Below are 23,146 nucleotides of genomic sequence, written 5' to 3' on the forward strand. Positions count from 1 at the left end.
TGTTTTATATGTGTGTGTGTATTCTTTAGGATTTTCTATGTATAAAACTATGTCATCTGCAGATAAATTTACTTCTTACTTTCCGAGTGCTTTTTCTTGCCTATCTAGAATCTCCAGTATAAGATTGAACATTAGCACAGTTATCTTTGTCTTGTTATTGATATTAGTGAGAAAACTTTCAGTTTTTAGCATTAAATGTGTTATCTGTGAAGTGTCCATTGATGCTTTTTATCAGAATGGGGAAGCTTCATTCTGTTCCTGTTTTGCTGAACACTTTAAAATAAAAGGGTGCTGGATTTTGTCAAATACTTCTGTGTTTATTAAGATGATCACCTCCTGAGATGACAATGTTAGCACGTTAATTAGTCTAGGTACAGGTTTGTCACTTTTGATCTTTATAAAAAATCAGCTTTTGGTTTTGTTATTTTTCTCTGCTGTTTGTTTGTCTCATTCTCTATTTAGTAATTTTTCCTGTAATTCTTAGTCTTTATATATTTGTTCAAGTCTTCTCTTCTTTGTTGAATTCTGCCTAGTTGTTTTATCCACTATTCAAGTTGGGATTTGAAGTTTTTGTCTGTTACTGTCAACTTTTCTGTTTCTTTCTTCATACCTGTCAAGTTCTTCTTCATGTATTTTGGTGCTTGGTTGTTAGGTGTGCAGATACTATCATTTTCCTGATAGTTTGACTCTTTTATTATTATTAAATGTTTCTCTATATCTAGTAATATATTTTGTTTTGAAGTGTTTGTCTCTGACATTAGCACAATCATTGGAACTTGTGGTATATTGATAAATTTTCCCTTTCTTTTACTTTGAATCCATTTCAACTTTGAATCTGAAGTATGTCTCCTATAGGCAACCCATTATTAGATCTTGTTTTATTATCCTGTCTAATAATACTCTCTTTTGAGCGTATTGTTTTTCCATTCACATTTAATTTTACTGATATAGTTGAATTTACATTCGTCATTTTATTTGTTACCTATGCATTATGTTCTTTTGATTCCTTTATTCCTTCTTTACTGCTTTATTGTGAATTAAATGAATATTTTTTACGGTAGCATTTTCATTTGTTTTTTTCACTTTTTTTTGCCCTTATTTATTTAGTGTTTGCTATAGTACTTGCCACTTAAATTTTAACTTAGAATCAGCTTCAGGTTTATACCAACTTAATTCCTGTGAGATATAGGAATGTTACTTTTATGGGTCTATTGTGTTTTTTGCTTTTTGTGTTAAGTTGTTATACATAGTACATACTACAATGTTGGTTACAAACCCAACATTACATTATTCTAATTATTATATTATATACTTATATATCTTTTAAGGAAGTCAGGAGAGGAAAAGTAACTGATTTATAGATTTGGTTATAGTAAACTCATTTTTTATTAATGGTTCCCTCATTTGTTCATTTACCACCTGAACTTACTTCATTAGCTCAATATGGGTTTTCCACCATCCTCCTTTGTGTTGTTATTGGCAAATGCATTACATTTTTATGTTATAAGCAAAATCATACATGATGTATATATATTTTCTAAAATTGCTTTGAAATCAATTAAGAGGGAATAAAGGAGAATAAATATGTATTTTTGCCATCTTTTATAACCACATAACTACTTGATGCTCATTGTTTTTCATGTCAGTTCAAATTACTGCCTGAGCTCTTTACTGTTAGCTTGAAGGACTTTCTTTGTTATTTCTTGTGTTTGTGAAACTCATGAAATTAAAGGACGCTTGCTCCTTGGAAGAAAAGGTATGGCCAACTTAGCATATTAAAAAGCAGAGACATTACTTTGCCAACAAAGGTCCGTCTAGTCAAAGCTATGGTTTTTCCAGTAGTCATGTATGGATGTGAGAATTGAACCATAAAGAAAGCTGAGTGCTGAAGAATTGATGTTTTTGAACTATGGTGTTGGAGAAGACTCTTGAGAGTCCCTTGGACTGCAAGGAGATCCAACCAGTCAATCCCAAAGGAAATCAGTCCTGAATATTCATTGGAAAGACTGATGTTGAAGCTGAAACTCCAATACTTTCTCCACCTGATGTGAAGAACTGACTCACTGGAAAAGACCCTGATGCTGGGAAAGATGAAAGGTAGGAGGAGAAGGGGACGACAGAGCATGAGCTGGTTGGATGGTATCAGCAACTCAGTGGACATGAGTTTGAGCAAGCTCCGGGGGTTGGTGATGGACAGGGAAGCCTGGCGTGCTGCAGTCCATGTGGTCACAAAGAGTCTGACATGACTGAGCGACTGAACTGAACTGAGATCAGCTAATAGCACTTTATATAACTTTTTATTTACTTGGGAATGTATCTTATTTTCCTTTTAGATTGCTGGATATAAATTCTTGGTTGATTTTTATTTTTTTCCTTTGAATACTTTGAATGTTTTATTCTGCTGTGTTCTGGCCTCCATTTTTTCAGATGAGAAGTCTGCTGTTGATCTTACTATTGTTCTCTTTTAAGTAAATAGTAATTTTTCTCTTGCTGCTTTTAAGATTTTCTCCTTGTGTTTCAGCATTACTATTAGGATTTTTCTGTTAGCAGATTTCTTTGCTTTAGTTCTTCATCAAGTTCATGGGCTTGCTGAATGGGTAATACAATGCTTTTCAAGAAATTGGTAACTTCTATCCATTAAGGTTTTAAATATTTGCCTCTCTTTTCTCTTTCTTGTCTACCTCTGATATTCTCATTCTTCGTATGTTGATACACTTGTTTCCTACATTTTTCTGAGACTTTGATCATTCTTCAGTATTTCTCATCTCTGATGTTTAGATTGCATAATCAGCATTTACTTTTATATTTGCTAATTCTTACTTCTGATTTTTCACATCTACTGTTCACCTCCTTTGTAGAATTTTTCAATTCAGTTATACTTTTCAACTCCAGAATTTCCATTTGGATTGTTTTTATAGTATCTTTCTCTCTTTTAAGAAATAATGTTAAATTTTAATTGTATTACTATTTTAAAATACAAATTTTACTGTTATTTTAATAAAATAGTAATTTTATTAATTTTTTCCAGTTTTATTTAGAAGTATTTGGCATACATCAGTGAGTAAGTTTAAGGCATACAGCATGGTGATTTGATTAAATAGATTGTGAAGTTGCTATCATAATAGATTCAGCTAATATCCATCTTCTGATACAGATATGATATAGAAAAAAAGAAAAAAGACAAAAAATTTCCTGTGATTAGAACCCTTAAAATTTATTTGCTTCACTTTCTTATATATCAGTATCTATCTCTTAATTGATACTGTCTGTTTAATGTGACCTTGTTGTCATAACTTTATTTACTTCTCTGATTGTGGTTTCCTTTAGTTCTTTGAACATATTTTTAATGGCTTCTTTGAAATCTTTTTCTGTTAAATCTGACATCTGGGCTGCTCTCACTAGCCATTTCTGTTGCCTGCTTCTTTTTCCATATATGTGTCATATTTTCCAGTTTTTTTCTTTCTCTCTCGATGTTTGGTTGGAAAGCAGACATTTTTAGGTAAAATATTGTTGCATGTCTGGGTGCTACAACCTTGTTCACATTCTGTGGCTTGTTTGTTTATTGACTGCATGGATTACTTTAGTGTCATTTTCAATTTTCTTTTTTTAATTTTCTCTTCAGTTTTTGTAAGAACTCACCACTGAAGTTCCAGCCTATGGTGTTCTCTGTATAAACATTGAAACTTATAAATACAGATTTTTAAATAAATGTCAGAGAATTCATATTTTATATTTCTTGGAATGCTTTATAATTTTACTTTTCAAGGAATTATATACATTCCATTCATGTGATTTTAGTCTTGGGAAGTTTGCTGAAGTTTGTTTTATGAACCCAAACGTGTTCTTTTTGTTAGTCATTCTATGTGTTCTTGAAAAGAATGGATATTGTCCTCTTTTTACATGTAATGTTCCATATTGAAATATTATACTGAAGTGTTCTGTATTTAAGAAAGCTGCGTCATATGTTATTCCTTTGAGAATGAAAATGAAAGTGCAAGCCGCTCAGTCATGTCCAACTCTCTGTGACCCCATAGACTATACAGTCCATGGAATTCTCCAGGCCAGAATACTGGAGTTGGTAGCCTTTCCCTTCTCCAGGGGTTCCTCCCAACACAGGGATCAAACCCACGTCTCCCTCATTGCAGACGGATTCTTTGCCAGCTGAGCCACAAGGGAATTCCCCTTTGAGAATAATTAGTGCAAAATGTTCTTGCATGTTTTATTGTTAACATATGTAGCAGTTTTATTGAAGTATAATTTACAATTCTCTCATCTTAAGTATACAGATTATTTTATGTAAGTTTATAGACTTGTGCAAATATCACCACAATCCAATTTTAGAACATTACCACCACCCCAGAAAGATCTCACATGACTATTGACAGTCATTCCTTATTCTCATCCCCATCCTACTCATACCATTTTATGTAATAATTCTCTTTTTAAAAATGCTTCTTAAAGTAATAATGCAATAAATATTTATATTTATGCATAGATCAGCTTATTATTTGACTAGTTGGTAGTGATCTGAATGCCACAAATGGGATTAAGACAAGACAATTACATTTACATGATTGATTATATGTTTACAGTCATTTAAATTGAATCATATTTTAAAATATGATGTAATTAATTGTGGCATGAAATTGTTTTGCTGCTATAAGCCAAACTACAAAATAATGATCTTTGTATAACAGACTGAGAAAATTAAGACCATTTTTTTTCCCAAGTAAGGCTAGGTTTTATTAGACCTCTTACATTATATTTCCCCTCTCAAAATTTTATAACTTTCAAGAGACTATATTAAACATTTCTGATTACTTTGAAAGCTGTATGAACAAAATGAAAGTAAAGGTTTATTATCTGATAATGGAATGTACATATATTTCAGCAATGTTAAAATGCAAGCATGGAGAAGCTATTTATACATTTGCAGTATATTATTTCAGTCATTATTTTTAGAAACCATATGCTCTGAGTTCATAAGCATCATAGTTATAATGATACCTATGATACATAGGTATGATACATAATTATACCCCCCAAAAAAACAAACAAAAAAGGGTAAGAAGTATCACTAAACTGCTTCAGAAAAATTGTTTTTAAAAAGTAGTGATTATGAGCTAGACTGGTATCTTTAGTGTTTGGCATTTTTTACTTAAATTTACTTAAATTCATTAAAAATTCAGTGTGGGACAAAGGACATGAGTGATTTCATATCTATACTTAGTGATTCTTACTTGGCACTTATGCTAATTTGATATTTTGTCATAATTTTAGGATTTGATTGGTTGGGTCATTTTCAGCTATGTTGAAATACTGTCTTCATTCATTGAAATAGTCAATGCTAATCCATTTGCCCTTTTTGTTGGCATAGTTGTGACTATATAATCACAACTATATAATGACTATATAATCATTTCTTTTCTCTACATTCATTATCAGGGACTGGTAATCATGATTGTAGGGCATGTGATGGGCTTCCCAGCTGGCGCTAGTGGTAAAGAACCTGCCTGCCATTGCAGGAGACGTTGGTTCGATTCCTGGGTGGGAAGATCACCAGGAGGAGGAAATGGCAACCCACTCCAGTATTCTTGCCTGGAGAACGCCATGGATGAAGGAACCTGGCAGACTGCATACAGTCCATAGGGTTGCGAAGAGTCAGACACGTCTAAAGCAACTTAGCATGCATGCATGCAGGGCATGTAGTTGAGTAAAATTCAATAATATATTAAATAATTGTTTTATTCAGTGAACCATTCTAAGCTTTGGGGATTAAAAATGAGTAAGCTTCTACTTTATTTATTAGAATAATTGTATATGTAAACATTTGTAATTAAAGTTGGTATGTATACCACAAAGAAAGTATAATGCAGATGCTATTAACATTTTGTGGAATGACGATTAATTCCAGCTACAGAAGATTTAGGAGCTCTTCATAGAGAAATATATTTTTTAGGGTTCTTGAAAAAATAAATGTGAGGCAGAGCAGGACAGTGGGCATGAATGAAGAGATAGAAGCAAGGGATATGTTTATGGACTGTTCCATAATCAGGTGTGACTGCAAAGCAGAATAGAGATTAGATAGAGTGATTTGTGGTAGAATGTGAGAGTGATTACTGTAAGCTGAAACCAAGTTGAAGAAGGCTTTGAATATCAAAATAATACCCATTCATGTGGAATTATCACTAAAGTGATAGCAGGAGAATGGTTTAATCCTATTTATGTATTTGCCTTGAGAAGTTTGGAGATATTAGTTTGGATGCTAATTTTTAAATGAATTCGGATGGACTATTTATTCATTTTGAAGAGAAAATCATTGTACATTATACAAGTGGAAACATCCTCTTAATTATACATCAGGAAATATGATTCCTTGAATATTGGAATGTCATTACTATGCTAATATTAGCATCATTTGTCACATAGTGAGTCTGGGGGAAGCAATAGCTTTTGTCGTATGTATGTTATTCTAACATAAGTTCAATGAAAAATGACTATATTTTTGATGCCTGTGAAGGTTTCAGAGATTAGTGTTAGAAAATAACATGCCTCTGCTCATATAATAATTAGATAAACAGTTTTCTTGCGTTTAGCAGTGTTGTGACACATTTTCTCATATTCCTGTTAAGTAATTCCAGTTTGATTGATTAAGGTTCTACTCAGTGAAATTTTGCCTAATTAGCAGCTATGTCAGTTACATGAATTCCACTGTCATCCATACGTTATACCATTACCATAAAGTTTATGGTGGATATTTTATGAGTAATGTTTAAGAAAAATTAACATAGAAGATGTATAATATTAAGTAGAAAAGTTTATAGTGATAATAGCAGCTACCATTTGGCTTTAAAAGTACCAGGTATTGTTTATAGTGCTTTATTTATAATATTTTGTGCGTTGGGTGTGTAGCAGATGAAAGGCAAATAACTTGTGGGTGGTTACACAACTATAGGTGATAGAGTTGAGATTCGGATGCAAGTCTAACTGGTTTTGAAGCTACAGCTTTTAACTCCATTGTACTGTACAGACAGTATGATATTCTTTTTTAATTTTTAAAGCTTTTTGTCCAGTTTTATTGAAATGTAATTGATACAAAACTTCTCTTAGTTTGGGTTTCCCTGGTGGCACAGTGGTAGAGAATCCACCTGCCAAGCAGAAGACAGAGGTTTGATCCCTGGGTTAGAAAGATCCCTTGAAGAAGGAAATGGCAACCCACTGTAGTACTCTCTCCTGGACAATTCCATGGATGGACAACAGAGCCTGGTGGACTCAGTCCATGGGGTTGCAAAGAGTGAGACACAACTTATTGACTAAACAACAACAAATTTCTTAGTTTAACGTGTAGAGCATAATGATTTGGCATATGTATATATTGCAAGATTTGTCACAGTAAGGTTAATTAACAAATCTATCACCTTTCATAGTTATAATTTTTGTGTGTATTGAGAACTTTTAAAATCTACTCTAAGGAACTTTCAAATATACTGTTGTTAACTATAATCAACATTCTATATATTATGTACCCAGAACTTATTTATCTTATAACTGAAAGTTTATACTCTTTGACCACCTTCATCCACTTTCCCCATCCCTTACACTTACCTCTGGCAATCACTAGTCGGTTCTCTGTATGTAGGCCTCAATTTTTGATTCTCCGTATGAGTGATGTTTGACTTTCTCTGACTTATTTCATTTGACTTAATACTCTAAGGGGCTTTCCTGGTGTCTCAGATGGTAAAGAATCTTCCTGCAATGCAGGAGACCTTGATTTGATCTCTGGGTCAGGAAGATACCCTGGAGAAGGGAATGGCAACCCACTCCAGAATTCTTGCCTCGAGATTTCCATGAACAGAGGAACCTGGTGGGCTTCAGTCCATGGGGTCGGGTCGCAAGGAGTCGCAAAGAGTTGGATATGACTAAGCATGGATACACTTTCACTTTCAATCCCCTAAAGGTCCATCCGTGTTGTTGTAAATGGCAAGATTTCCTTCTTTTTTATAGTTGAATAATTCAGTTCAGTTCAGTCACTCAGTCGTGTCCTACTCTTTGTGATCCCATGAAATACTTAAGACCTTCTTATTTTTATTCATTCATCTATCAATGGATATTTAGTTTGCTTCCATGTATTGGTAAAGTAAATAATGTTGAAGTGAAAGTGGGGTTGCCTATGTCTTTTCTAGTTAGTGTTCTTGTTTTCTTTGGATAAATATCCAGAAGTGGAGTTGCTAGGCCATATGGAAGTTTTGGTTTTAATTTTTGGAGAAAACTCCATACTAGTTTCCATAGTGGCTGCAATAACTCACCCAACAACTGTTAATGGAGTTTTCTAAGAAAACAAAGATGGCTATTGCAGTCTTTACCCAAGATGGGCTGTTTTACAGATAAAATAAGTGCAATGTCAGAAGTTTAACAGTATGTAATAATAGTTAATTAAATATTGTAAGCTATTCTTAAAGCTTGAAATTCCACTGGAAATTCTAGGTGGTATAGCATGATAAACTAAAAACTGTCTTAAGTATTGGCACCAATAAAGTATGGTTTTCCAACATGAATTCCAGTTACAGGCTGAGACTTTGGTTTAGCTTGCTCTTTGAAAAGAATTTCAGGTTCAAATTCTACAAAATTTTAGATGAAACTGTGTGTGTGGTCGAAAAACAATTTTCATCCACTCTTTCCTCAAGAGTTTTACTATCTGTGTTATTTACCTCCTCTCTCCTGCAAAGGGTCAGATGCTCATGTCATTCTGCATTAAGAACAGTGAATATGACAGCTCATTGGAATTAGGAAGTTGTATAATTTATACCTTCACACTTTGACATGTTAAGAGACAGTTTGAGGATTGTATAACATTTAACATTTTTCCATGCTGCCTTTTTAGAGAATTTCGGAAATACATTTATCTATACTTCTAATTTCTATTTTCTAGGTATTTCAAAACTAATAATTATTTTTGTTCTATAAGCATAGAATTTTATTTAGGAAAAAAATTTTTTTAAATATAAATCTACGTTGAAAGCTCATAAAAGGAGAGTTAACAGATTTGCCTTGTTTTTGCTGGTATTGCATGTATTTTAAGATACATTTCTAAATTAAAATGCTTGATTATAAGTGAACACTAGGTAGCATGTTGTTTATAGTCATTATTATTTCATGCATTTTACAGTTTTGGCAAACATTTATGAGTAAACATGATTTATATTGCCTCATGTTGGAAGAATGAATATCTGTTAGAGCTGAAAAAAAATGAATCTGTTGGCAATACCGTATTTGAAGGATCCTTATGAAACCAGCAGATCATTTAATGGGGCTATTTGTATTTGATTTACTAACTAAAGAAGAGTTTTTATATAGATTTGTCAGAATTACCCATATTTTATATTTAAAAAGCACTAATAAGCAAAGTCAGTAATTAGGAAGCAAAATCTCCTCTAAGAAGCTGTGCTTAAAAGAAAACAAAACAAAAACAAAAAACTAGAACATTAGAACCTCATTGGGTACATGCTTCCTGGGTAAAATGTTTTAAAAGATATTTGGGAATAGGGTTAGGATAGACCTACCTTATTTTGAATGCTTCATAATGAACTATAATTCTTATGACACTTTTGGATATTTCCCACTGGTTCTGGCTACAACAGAATAATTGAAAAATTAGCAGTTACCGATGATACTCAAGATAGCCGAAGTATGCACACCCAGTACATAAGTGTTTGTGTGGAAGAATCTTAATTCTTCTACTAATGATCTCATCTTTTATTTGCTGTATAAATCTCTACAAAACTTTTTTTTCCCTTTTTTTAACTTAGAAAAATTAACATACAATTGAAATACATTAGTTTCAGGTGTACAAAGTGGTTGTATATTTTGACTATATTACAACATTATCACTACAATAAGTTCTAGTTAACATCCATCATCATAGTTACAAATTTTTTTTGTGTGTAATGAAAACTTTAAAAATCTTTTCTTTTAGCAACTTTAAAATATACCATACACTATTACCCTGCTGTATATTACATTCCTGTTTCATAACTAGAACTTTATTCCTTTTCACCACGTTCATCAATTTCAGTTCAGTCTCTCAGTTGTGTCCAACTGTTTGCGACCCCATGAATCACAGCACGCCAGGCCTCCCTGTCCATCACCAACTCCCGGAGCTTACTCAAACTCATGTCCATCGAGTCGGTGATGCCATCCAGCAGTCTCATCCTCTGTCATCCCCTTCTCCTCCTGCCCCCAATCCCTCCCATCATCAGGGTCTTTTCCAATGAGTCAACCCTTCGCATGAGGTGGCCGAAGTATTGGAGTTTCAGCTTCAGCATCCATCCTTCCAATGAACACTCAAGACTGAGATCCTTTAGGATGGACTGGTTGGATCTCCTTGCAGTCCAAGGGACTCTCAAGAGTCTTCTCCAACACCACAGTTCAAAAGAATCAATTTTTCGGCACTCAGCTTTCTTCACAGTCCAACTCTCACATCCATACATGACCTCTGGAAAAACCATAGCTTTGACTAGATGGACTTTGTTGGCAAAGTAATGTCTCTGCTTTTTAATATGCTCTCTAGGTTGGTCATAACTTTCCTTCCAAGGAGTAAGCGTCTTTTAATTTCATGGCTGCAGTCACCATCTGCAGTGATTTTGGAGCCCCCAAAAATAAAAGTCTGACTCTGTTTCCACTCTTTCCCATCTATTTCCCATGAAGTGATGGGACTAGATGCCATGATCTTAGTTTTCTGAATGTTGAGCTTTAAGCCAACTTTTTCACTCTCCTCTTTCACTTTCATCAAGAGACTTTTTAGTTCCTCTTCACTTTCTGCCAGAAGGATGGTGTCATCTGCATATCTAAGGTTGCTGATCTTTCTCCTGGCAATCTTGATTCCAGCTTGTGCTTCTTCCAGCCCAGCGTTTCTCGTGATGTACTCTGCATATAAGTTAAATAAGCAGGGTGACAATATACAGCCTTGACATACTACTTTTCCTATTTGGAACCAGTCTGTTGTTCCATGTCCAGTTCTAACTGTAGCTTCCTGACCTGTATATAGGTTTCTCAAGAGGCAGGTCAGGTGGTCTGGTATGCCCATCTCTTTCAGAATTTTCCACAGTTTATTGTGATCCACGCAGTCAAAGGCTTTGGCGTAGTCAATAAAGCAGAAATAGATGTTTTTCTGGAACTCTCTTGCTTTTTTGATGATCCAGCAGATGTTGGCTTTTTGATCTCTGGTTCCCCTGCCTTTTCTAGGACCAGCTTGAACATCTGGAAGTTCACAGGTTCATGTATTGCTGAAGCCTGGCTTGGAGAATTTTGAGGATTACTTTACTAGCGTGTGAAATGAGTGCAGTTGTGCAGTAGTTTGAGCATTCTTTGGGATTGCCTTTCTTTGGTATTGGAATGAAAACTGACCTTTTCCAATCCTGTGGCCACTGCTGAGTTTTCCACATTTGTTGGCATATTGAATGCAGCACTTTGACAGCATCATCTTTTAGGATTTGAAATAGCTCAACTGGAATTCCATCACCTCCAGTAGCTTTGTTCGTAGTGATGCTTTCTACGGCCCACTTGACTTCACATTCCAGGATGCCTGGCTCTAGGTGAGTGATCACATCATTGTGATTATCTGGGTCATGAAGATCTTTTTTGTACAGTTCTTCTGTGTATTCCTGCCACCTCTTCTTAATATCTTCTGCTTCTGTTAGGTCCATACCATTTCTGTCCTTGATCGAACCCATCTTTGCATGAAATTTTCCCTTGGTATCTCTAATTTTCTTGTAGAGATCTCTAATCTTTCTCATTCTGTTGTTTTCCTCTATATCTTTGCATTGATTGCTGAGGAAAGCTTTCTTATCTCTCCTTGCTATTCTTTGGAACTCTGCATTCAAATGGGAATATCTTTCCTTTTCTCCTTTGCTTTTTGCTTCTCTTCTTTTCACAGCTATTTGTAAGGCCTCCTCAGACAACCATTTTGCCTTTTTGCATTTCTTTTCCATGGGGATGTTCTTGATCCCTGTCTCCTGTACAATGTCACGAACCTCTGTCCATAGTTGATCAGGCACTCTATCAGATCTAGTCCCTTAAATCTATTTCTCACTTCCACTGTATAGTCATAAGGGATTTGATTTAGGTCATACCTGAATGGTCTAGTGGTTTTCCCTACTTTCTTCACTAAGGAGTTCATGATCTGAGCCACAGTCAGCTCCCGGTCTTGTTTTTGCTGACTGTATAGAGCTTCTCCATCTTTGACTGCAAAGAATATAATCAATCTGATTTTGGTGTTGACCATCTAGTGATGTTCATGTGTAGACTCTTCTCTTGTATTGTTGGAAAAGGGTGTTTGCTGTGACCAGTATGTTCTCTTGGCAAACCTCTATTAGCCTTTGCCCTGCTTCATTCTGTATTCCAAGGCCAAATTTGCCTGTTACTCTAGGTGTTTCTTGACTTCCTACTCTTGCATTCCAGTCCCCTATAATAAAAATGACATCTTTTTTGGGTGTTAGTAGTAAAAGGTCTTGTAGGTCTTCATAGAACCGTTCAACTTCAGCTTTTTCAGCATTACAGGTTGGGGTATAGGCTTGGATTACCATGATATTGAAAGGTTTGCCTTGGAAATGAACAGAGATCATTCTGTCCTTTTTGAGATTGCATCCAAGTACTGCATTTCAGACTCTTTTGTTGACCATGATGGCTACTCCATTTCTTTTAAGGGATTCCTTCCCACAGTAGTAGATATAATGGTCATCTGAGTTAAATTCACCCATTCCAGTCCATTTTAGTTCTCTGATTCCTAGCATGTCAACATTCACTCTTGCCATCTCCTGTTTGACCACTTCCAATTTGCCTTGATTCATGGACCTAACATTCCAGGTTCCTATGCAATATTGCTCTTTACAGCATCGGACCTTGCTTCTATCACCAGTCCCATCCACAACTGGGTATTGCTTTGGCTCCATCCCTTTATTCTTTCTGGAGTTATTTTTCCACTGATCTCCATTAGCATACTGAGCACCTACTGACCTGGGGAGTTCCTTTTTCAGTATCCTATCATTTTGCCTTTTCATACTGTTCATGGGATTCTCAAGGCAAGAATACTGAAGTGATCTGCCATTCCCTTCTCCAGTGGACCACATTCTGTCAGACCTCTTCACCATGACCTGTCCGTCTTGGGTGGCCCCACACGGCATGGCTTAGTTTCATTGAGTTAGACACCACTGTGGTCCTGTGATCAGATTGGCTAGTTTTCTGTGATTATGGTTTCAGTGTGTCTGCCCTCTGATGCCCTCTGGCAACACCTACCGTCTTACTTAGGTTCCTCTTACCTTGGACGTGGGGTATCTCTTCAAGGCTCCTCCATCACAGCGCAGCCACTGCTCCTTACCTTGGACGAGGGGTATCTCCTCACGACCACCCCACCTGACCTTGAATGTGGAGTCGCTCCTCTTGGCCCTCCTGTGCGCATGTAGCCGCCACTCCTTGGACATGGGGTTCATCAATTTACCCACCCCCCAAATTTGTGAAACTCAACGTTGAAAAAAACAAAACAAAACACTATGATCATGGTGTACAGTCCCATAACTTCATGGCAAATAGAAGGGGAAACAGTGAAAGCAGTGACATATTTTATTTTGTTGGGCTCCAAAATCACTGCAGACCATGACTTGCAGCCATGACATTAAAAGATGATTGCTCCTTGAAAGGAAAGATAGGACAAACCTAGAAAGCATATTAAAACCAAACATCACTCTGCTGACAGAGATTCATATGGTCAGGGCTATAGTTTTTCCATTAGTCATATAAGGATGCGAGATTTGGACCATAAAAAAGGCTGTGCTAAACTGCTTTCAGTCATGTCTCACTCTTGGCAACACAGTGAACTGTAGCCCTCCAGGCTTCTCTGTCCATGGGATTTTCCAGGCAAGAATATGGGAGTGGGTTGCCATTTCCTCCTCTACGGTATCTCCCCAACTCAGGGATCGAACGTGTATATCTTACATCTCCTGCATTGGCAGGCAGATTCTTTACTACTAGCGCCACCTGGGAAGCCCTAAAAAAGGTTGAGCACTGAAGAATTGCTTTCGAATTGTGGTGTTGGAGGAGACTCTTGAGAGTCCCTTGGACAGCAAGATCAAACCTGTCAATCCTAAAGGAAAATCAACTCTGAATATTCATTGCTGAAGCTGAAACTCCTCAATACTTTGGCTGCTTGAAGGGAAGAGCTGACTCTTTGGAAAATACCCTGATACTGGGAAAGATTGAAGGCAAAAGGAGAAAGGGATGACAGAGGATGAGATGGTTAGATAGCATCACTGACCCAATGGAAATGAATTTGAGCAAATTCCAGGAAATAGGACAGGATAGAGGAGCCTGGTGTACTGCAGCCCATGGGGTCACAGAGTCAGACGTGACTTAGTGACTGATCACCACCACCACCTCCTTTGTCTCTGACAAACCATCTGTCTATTCTCTGTATCTGTGAGCTTGCTGGTTGTTCATTTATTTATTTGTTTGTTTGTTTTTCTTTTAGGTACCACACACAAGTGAGATCATATAATATTTAACTTTTGCCTGTCTTACTTATTTTACTTCTCATAATGCTCTTAAGGCCCATGCACGTTGTTGTAAATGGCAAGATACCATACTTTCTTTTTTTTTTTTTTTTAAGAGTTTGTTAACAAGATTTTATTATTTTTTTCTAACTCAACAATTACTTAGTAAACTAGTAAGAGTTTTTTTTTTTCCTTTTTTTTTCCCTTTATTTTTATATGGAATTTAGAAAGATGGTAACAAGAACCCTATATGCAAGACAGAAAAAGACACAGATGTATAGAATAGACTTTTGGACTCTATGGGAGAAGTCAAGGGTGGGATGATCTGAGAGAATAGCATTGAAACATGTATATTTTCAAGTGTGAAACAGATCACCAGTCCAGGTTGGATACATGAGACAAGTGATCGGGGCTGGTGCACTGGGATGACCCAGAGGGATGGGATGGTGAGGGTGGTGGGAGGGGGGTTCAGGATGGGGAACACATGTAAATCCATGGCTGATTCATGTCAATGTATGGCAAAAACCACTACAATAGTGTAAAGTAATTAGCCTCCAACTAATAAAGATAGCGTACTTTCTTTATGACTAACATTCCAATGTACATATATCCCACTTTTTCTTTGTTCATTTATTTATCCTTGGATGTGAACACCCTTGTTATTCTCTGCCTTTCTATACATCCTCACCAACATTTATTATCTCTTGTTTTTCTGATAATACTCTTCATTGTGGTTTTGATTTGTGTTTCTCTCATGGTTAATGCCTTTGAGTACCTTTTCATGTACCTTTGGGGTATCTATTTTGCATCTTCTTCAGAAAAAAATATATGTGTTCACATCTTCTGCCTGTATTTGAAATGAATTGTTTCTTTGCTATTGAGTTGTATGAGTTACTTATATTTTGTATATTAACCCCTTATCAGATATATGATTTGCAGATATTCTCTGCTAGTTTGGTAGATTTCCTTTTTTTTTTTTTTTTTTTGATATTTTTCCTTTGTTGCTGTGCAGAAGCTTTGTAGTTTGGTGTAGTCCCACTTGTTAATATTTGCTTTTGTTGTTAATATTTGCTTTTGTTGTCTTTGCTTTTGATGTCAAATTTTTTAAAAAGTCCTTAAGGTAGCCTCTACTAAGAGCATATATTGCTCTTTTTTCCAGTTGCTATTCCCATCCTTTACATATTGCTTTTCTTCAGTTGCTATTCCCATCCTTTACATATTGCTTTTCTTGGTATATTATCATCAGTATAAGGACACATCACTTCTCTACCAGATTGTCCTACAGTTTGCTTTTATCTTGTCCAACTTCTGTAGTCTTCACTTATTTGGTCAGCTTCCCCAGTGCTTCAGTGTTCTGTATACTCTTCTTCCAAATTCCCTCAATTAAATAATTTTATTTCTACAAGTTAGCTCTTTTCTTTTACTCCTCTAAAATAATTAATAGCGCTTTTCATCTTTGGTTCACAAAATAGGTCAAAATTCTAACAGATTTGTTAAATTTCACTCTAAAAAGGTGTTAAAAACCCAAATGTTCGGATTGACATATACACTTTGCTATATTTAAAATAGATGACTAATAAGGACTTACTGTATAGCACAGGAAACTCTTCTCAATGCTCCATAATGACCTATTGGGAAGACTGTATTAAAAAAAAGTGGACGTGTAGCAGGAAGTAATACAACATTTTAAATCAACTATACTACAATAATTTTTTTAAATAGCATCTTAAAAAATATTAGCTGTTAAACATGTTGACCATTTATGATTTTACTGACATACATATTGAAGTATTTATTTTACAATACTAAAGCAACCAGTGAAGGAGGCAATTACATGAATTTTATATTGCCAGTAGTTAACTCATATATTTATTAAAATGTCTTTAAAAGAATTTTTTGTTTCAATTTCATGTTATAATTGTCACCTATTCTTTAGTACATTAGGAATTGAAATAGAGTCTTTGATTTAGGTATGTTTTAATTTGCTTGTTACCTCTATCTTGTCTGAATCTGTGAATTATAAAAGCGATTAAATTAGGGAACATTGAGATGAGAGGTAATGTTCTACACCCCATTTAATTGAGAAGATAGTGAAAGATCTGATCCAAAATAGTGACATTTTCTTAGTTTATTTCTAATATTCAAATATATAGACATATATACATTCAAAAAGTAAAGGTACCATCCATCGCGACATACACACAGTTTTCATTTTTCATACTGCTCCTGTCTTCTGGCATGCTAATAATGAGCAATCTGCATCCAGGTTCAAGTTAGTAAGACTCTTTCAGTAGTGGTTCAGAAAACTGTAGATAACTGGCTAAATTTGTCCTGACATGTTTGATCTGCACTCAGTTCAGTTCAGTCGCTTAGTTGTGTCTGACTCTTTGTGACCCCATGGATTGAAGCACTCCAGGCCTCTCTCCTGTCCATCACCAGCTCCAGGAGCTTGCTCAGACTGATGACCATCGAGTCGGTGATGCCATCCAACCATCTCATCCTCTGTCGTCCCCTTCTCCTCCTACCTTCAATCTTTCCCAGCATCAGGGTTTTTTCCAGTGAGTCAGTTATTTGCATCACGTGGCCAAAGTATTAGAGTTTCAGCTTCAACATCAGTCCTTTCAGTGAACATTCAGGACTGATTTCTTTTAGAATTGACTGATCTGGTATCCTCACAGTCCAAGGGACTCTCAAGACTCTTCTCCAACACCACAGTTCAAAAGCTTAAATTCTTCGGCACTCAGCCTTCTTTATGATTCAACTTTCACATCCATCCATAACTACTGGAAAAACCATAGCTTTGACTATATGGATCTTTGTTGGGAAAGTAATGTCTCAGCTTTTTATATGCTGTATATGTTTGTCATAGCTTTTCTTCTAAGGAGCAAATGTCTTTTAATTTCATGGCTGAAGTCACAATCTGCAGTGATTTTGGAGCCCGTGAAAAGAAAGTCTGTCACTGTTTGCATTGTTTCCGCATTTATTTGCCATATAGTGATGGGATACTAATATGTGATTTTTGCAAATGTTAAATTTATTTATCATTGTCAGTTTCATACACCTGCAGAGAAATTTTAACTGTTTGTAATAATACTTTTATTTTGCAGTTAGTACATCTTTATTTCTTGTCCTTCATTTCAAGTGGTAACATGACCTTTTCTTCTGGGTTTTGACATGGCTATTGTGATTTTTTGTGGAATAGCATCAATATCACTATCTCGATACACTTTTTGTAATAAAGACATATTTTTGTGAATAAACTTTCTTTAGTCTCAACTGATAGCCTTGTTTCTATATTAATAGTCCGTGTGCCGGGCACTGTTTACTTCTATACATGCTTTTGAAAGTGTTAACAAGAAAAATTTAAATTTATGTTATGAATTATTGAAGTAAAAGCCTATTTACATTTAATACCATCTGACCTTATACTATCTTAATAAAATTATTTTATATATAATCAAAATTTTAGTAAAAATGATAACATGAAGATTTGAGTGTGTTTATTAGCATAATAAACTGTAGCTCATAGAACTGAGGTGAGAATAACAGAATAATGCCACTGACAAGTACCCAGCACATGGAAATGTCACAGCAAATCATTTATCTTAAATTTTTCTGTGTTTTAAAACTTGAGATTTTTATTATGTTTCATTTAAACCACTACAATATTGTAAAGTAATTAACCTCCAACTAATAAAAATAAATGAAAAAATAATAATAATAATAAAGAGTGTTTAACTTAAGTTTTATTTTTTCAGAGCACCTTCAAGTTTAAGTCTGAAAGTGATATTCATTTAGCAGAACATCATAAACAGGTTCTGTATGATGGGAAACTTGCAAGTAGTATTGCATTTACATATAATGCTAAAGCCACTGATGCTCAACTATGCCTGGAATCATCACCAAAGGAAAACGCATCGATCTTTGTGCATTCCCCACATGCTCTTATGCTCCAGGTGGGTGAATAGTAGCTTAGTCTTAATGTTCTCATCAACATTGTGTCTTTACTTTACATTTTATACGTTGCTCACCTGTAAATCTCCAGTTGCTTTTTGTTTTTCTTTTTTGGTCTTCTAGTTCTTTGAATGGTGTTTTTGCCTTCTGCATTTTATATGGCAATATAGTTTACCTTCGACTTGTCTCCTTAGTAGGAAATCTGTCTTTTCTGTTGTATTATATGTTTCTTATCCTTTGAAATAAAATCAGTGAATTTGTAAATAGCTAAATGTAAATATAAAAATACTTTGGTATAAGAATGTGTAACTCCTTAACATAAAAAGTACTTGAGTGCTTTTATATCTATTAATAGCATCTCTTATTTTAAAATATATTTTGATTTAGACACTCATATTTTCAGTGTAAAAATCTCTCAACTTAAGCTTTAAATTTAAGTGATTATCAAAATATTTCAAGCTGTTATTTTAAATGTGTATAAAATTATATAATTTTTATTTAAAATTTTAAAAATAGATTTTAAAATATCTATTTTATTTAATTTTCTTACAAAGTTATTTGAAACAAGGAAAGTGTGATAACATGCTTTAGAAAATTTAACATTTTTGTTTTTGAATGTAGGATGTAAAAGCTATAGTTACACATTCAATTCATAGTGCAATTCATTCAATTGGAGGGATTCAAGTGCTTTTCCCACTTTTTGCACAACTAGACAACCGGCAACTCAATGACAGTCAAGTGGAAACCACTGTCTGGTAAGTTTTCTTTCAATATGTAATTTATGGTATCTTTTAATTTTTTAGATTATGCATGGTGCCCTTGGTGCTATGTAAATATATTACAATACTGATTTTTATTCTTAAAATGCTAATAACGTTTCTTTAGGATTAAGGCAGATATATTTACGCAAAGTAAAAAAAGTTGACAGGTTTTCTAACCACAAAGGAGTGACTTCCTTGATAAGAAATAAAAAAATTCTTACTAGGTATAGCATAGTGATTATAATATGAAGTAGGAAAAGTGTCAGTCCTGGCCTTTCACTTTGCAAATGAATGCTCATTGTTTGAATTGTTGGTGAAATCCTGTCAGAATTACTAGGGTAAAGTTTATTCTCAAGAATAGTATTTAATAACACTTATATAATTTATATCCTAAATATTAGTAGTATTCTATAATGCTAGTATCATAATACTAGCACAGTATTAATTGAAATTAGCCTTTTTTCTTATGTTTGAGAACCTAAATCTAACTAGTGGCATATCCATGTTTTATATATTCAGAATTTTCTAATTAGATTTATTTCAAGTGCAATTTTTATAGCTTCTTTTTCTTAAATTAAAAAAATACCTTGTGTATTAAACTCCAATTTAACCTTTTCCTTCGAATCATTTATGGCATAAGTTAAATGTGAATTACACAAATAGATTAACTATTTCTGTATATGTTTTGAGAATTTAAAGGGAAAGTTATATAAGTAAACATTAATTTAGTTTACTAAACAGTAACATAGAAATGCTTCATTAATAAGTACACATATACATGAGATTCTTTATGGATCATCCAATTTTGAATTGATAGAAAAACTAGTGAATGAAATTAAGATGAGAAAAATTTAAAGTTCTTGAGATGTAAAATGATTTTTCATATTAATTATTTAAATTATCTATTAACAAACTTCTGTCTTAATATTGCTCATAATATTGTCCCTGTATTGGGACCATCTTTATGTAAATGATGAATCTAAATATAAATCTGACCTGTATATTTACGTAACTCAGCTCTCAGCCATGGGTCATGCTTTTTTTCTTTTTTTTTAAATATCAGTATAATGTAATGGTTAGCATTTGATATGAAATGAATCTGGAGGCCATGTCCTTCTGAGATATTACTTTGTTATGAGATATTCAGTCATTTTTTTGAGAGGCAGATCAGCTTAGTTGAAAAATGAAACTTGAAATCCCAGTCCTAATTTAAATGCAAATGTTTTCTTTATCATCTAAGTGAACTAGCACACATTATGATCAGTAATTTAAAACCTAGTAAGTACAATGAAAAGAAGTTAGAGGTGAAATAGCAATTAGAAAACTTCGCATGTAATTTAAATATATCTTATGAATTAATATTATGTCCATAATTATTTTAACCTAAAATATTGTGATTAGCTTCATGCAGAAATATTAGAAAGATTATGCAGTTTGAATGTTATACCTGAAATGATTAATAATAATTTATATTATTGAATAGTTATAAAATCTCAGTGCTAAAACTATAGTTAACAGGTATCCGGTCCATTCATCCAAGGACCAGGACCAAGGACATGATTATTTGTCATATCCTGTTTTCAAAACTCATTTTAGTGTTTATATTATATTTTTATATTTAAATTGTATTTATTTTATAACAGATAAAAGGCAGTATAAAGGATCAGCTTTCTGATTTTCATTTGGATTTGTTTTTAGTCCTTTTATATTATTCATGTTAATTTTTTCATGCAATAACTTTAATTTTTTCAGTGATATATATGTTCTTAGTTTATGGCCATTTAAAAAAGTATAATAAGAAATGTATCACTTTCCATTTCAGTAATAATACATACCTGTTTTGGGTATGTATTTCAACCCTCCCCTGTGGTTCACTTATGTGCTATTTTGAATTCTTATCTAATAGTTTTTCATTATTTACTTCAAAGCTCTTGATGTCTGAGGTTGGCTTTTGGACATTTGTGTGTATCAGTAATGCAATCTTTTGTTATATTTAAAGCTTGGAGGGCCACCATTTTGGTGGTGATACTTTCAGTTTTTAAAATGTTGAAAAAAATTTTAAAATGGAACATACCCCTCTACTTGAAGAACATAAATTGTTAGCTTTAGGGCAAGGATTGATAGAATTCCTTAATTTTGGGTTTTATCTTAAATTCATATATATGAATGAGAATTTAAAGTAGGATATGTTATCTTATTTAGTTAACTTTAAACTTCTAGATGAATAGGGATGGCTTTCCATAAGGTGCCAGTGGTAAAGAATCCACCTGCCAATGCGGGAGACTTAAAGAGATGTGGGTTCTATCCTTAAGTTGGGATGATCCCCTGGAGGAGGGCATGGCAACCTACTCCAGTATTCCTGCCTGGAGAATCCCGTGGACAGAGGTTCCCGGCTGGCTACAGGCCGTAGCATCAGAGTTGGACATGACTGAAACGACTTAGCACACATGCAGGCACACACAGATGGATGCGAATCTATTTGAACTTTAAAAATCTTCAACAAAATTTTATATATGCCTCTTTTAGAAAATGTTTTTTGTATACTAAATATATGCCCCAAATTGCAATATTGTCTAATTCTGGACTACTTTTTGGAGAAATTGAGCTAAGCTCTGAAATAAGTTAATCCTTTGCCTTTTATGTTTCAAGCTAAAACATCTTACTTTCATGCACTTTCCTCCACTCAGTAGCCTGGTTTATGAAGCATTTTATTATTTACATAGTCCTCACTTCTATTGACACTATAATTTATTATTGTTCTAATCATTGATGAGTTTTACTGTATATATTGAGGTCTTAATATTAAAATAATTTATTGAAGAAATTATTTTCTAGAGCCTTTAAAAATAGGCTTTGTATGTACAGGAGAAATTTTATGACTTTGTTTTATCATGAAGGCTACATATTATAGTTGTTAACTAGTGTGGACGTTCAGGTTAGAAAAACTTGAATTCAAACCCCAAGTTTATTTATTGTTATTGCCATCTGACAAAAAATGGTCCACTGGAAAAGGGAATGGCAAACCACTCCAATATTCTTGCCTCAAGAACTCCATGATCAGTATGAAAGGGCAAAAAGATATGACATTGGAAGATGAGCCCCCCAGGTTGACAGGTGTCCAGTATGCTACTGGGTAAGATTAGAGAAATAGCTCCAAAAATAAGGAAGAGGCTGCGCAGAAGTGGAAATGATACTCAGTTGTGGCTGTGTCTGGTAGTGAAAGTAAGGTCCGATGCTGTGAAGAATAATATTTCATAGGAACCTGGACTGTTAGGTCCATGAATCAGGGTAAATTGGATGTGATTAAGGAGGAGACAGAGAAGCCTGGTGGGCTACAGTCTGTAGGGTGGCAAAGGGTTGGACCCGACTGAAGCAGTTGAGCATACAGCATACAAGTAGGAGATGGAAAGAGCGAACATCTACATGTTAGAAATCAGTGAACTAAAATGGAACAGAATGGACAAATTTAATTCAGATGACCATTATATCTACTACTGTGAGCAAGAATCCCGTAGAAGACATGGAGTACCCTCATGTCAACAAAGAGTCCAAAATGCAGTACTTGGGTGCAATCTCAAAAATGACAAATGCTCTCGGTTCTCTCGATTTGTTTCAAGGGCAAACCGTGCAGCATCATAGTAATCCAAGTCTCTGCCCTAACCACAGAGGCTGAAGGAGCTGAAGTTGAACAGCTCTTTGAAGACCTACAAGACCTTCTAGAACTAACATCAAAAAAGATGTCCATTTAATTATAGGTAGTTAGAATGCAAAAATATGCAGTCAAAAAGATACCTGGAGTAACAGACAGGCTTGGCCTTGGACTACAAAATGAAGCAGGACAAATGCTAACAAGAGTTTTGCCAAGAGAACACATTGGTCATAGCAAACACC

General features: G+C 34.5%; 1 protein-coding gene across 7 annotated transcripts in view; it reads left to right on the forward strand.

Moving 5' to 3' along the window:
• NBEA (neurobeachin) overlaps nt 1-23,146 on the forward strand; it is a 642,892-nt gene that overhangs the window by 129,695 nt on the left and 490,051 nt on the right. For all 7 annotated transcript variants that reach the window (XM_070471793.1, XM_070471794.1, XM_070471796.1 and 4 more), the window contains exons 9-10: nt 18,299-18,496; nt 19,116-19,249. In XM_070471793.1, the coding sequence (XP_070327894.1) occupies nt 18,299-18,496; nt 19,116-19,249 (332 nt within the window). The remainder of the gene's footprint in view (nt 1-18,298; nt 18,497-19,115; nt 19,250-23,146) is intronic.

This window comes from Odocoileus virginianus, chromosome 8 (genome assembly GCF_023699985.2).
Source record: "Odocoileus virginianus isolate 20LAN1187 ecotype Illinois chromosome 8, Ovbor_1.2, whole genome shotgun sequence".
Classification (NCBI taxonomy): domain Eukaryota; kingdom Metazoa; phylum Chordata; class Mammalia; order Artiodactyla; family Cervidae; genus Odocoileus; species Odocoileus virginianus.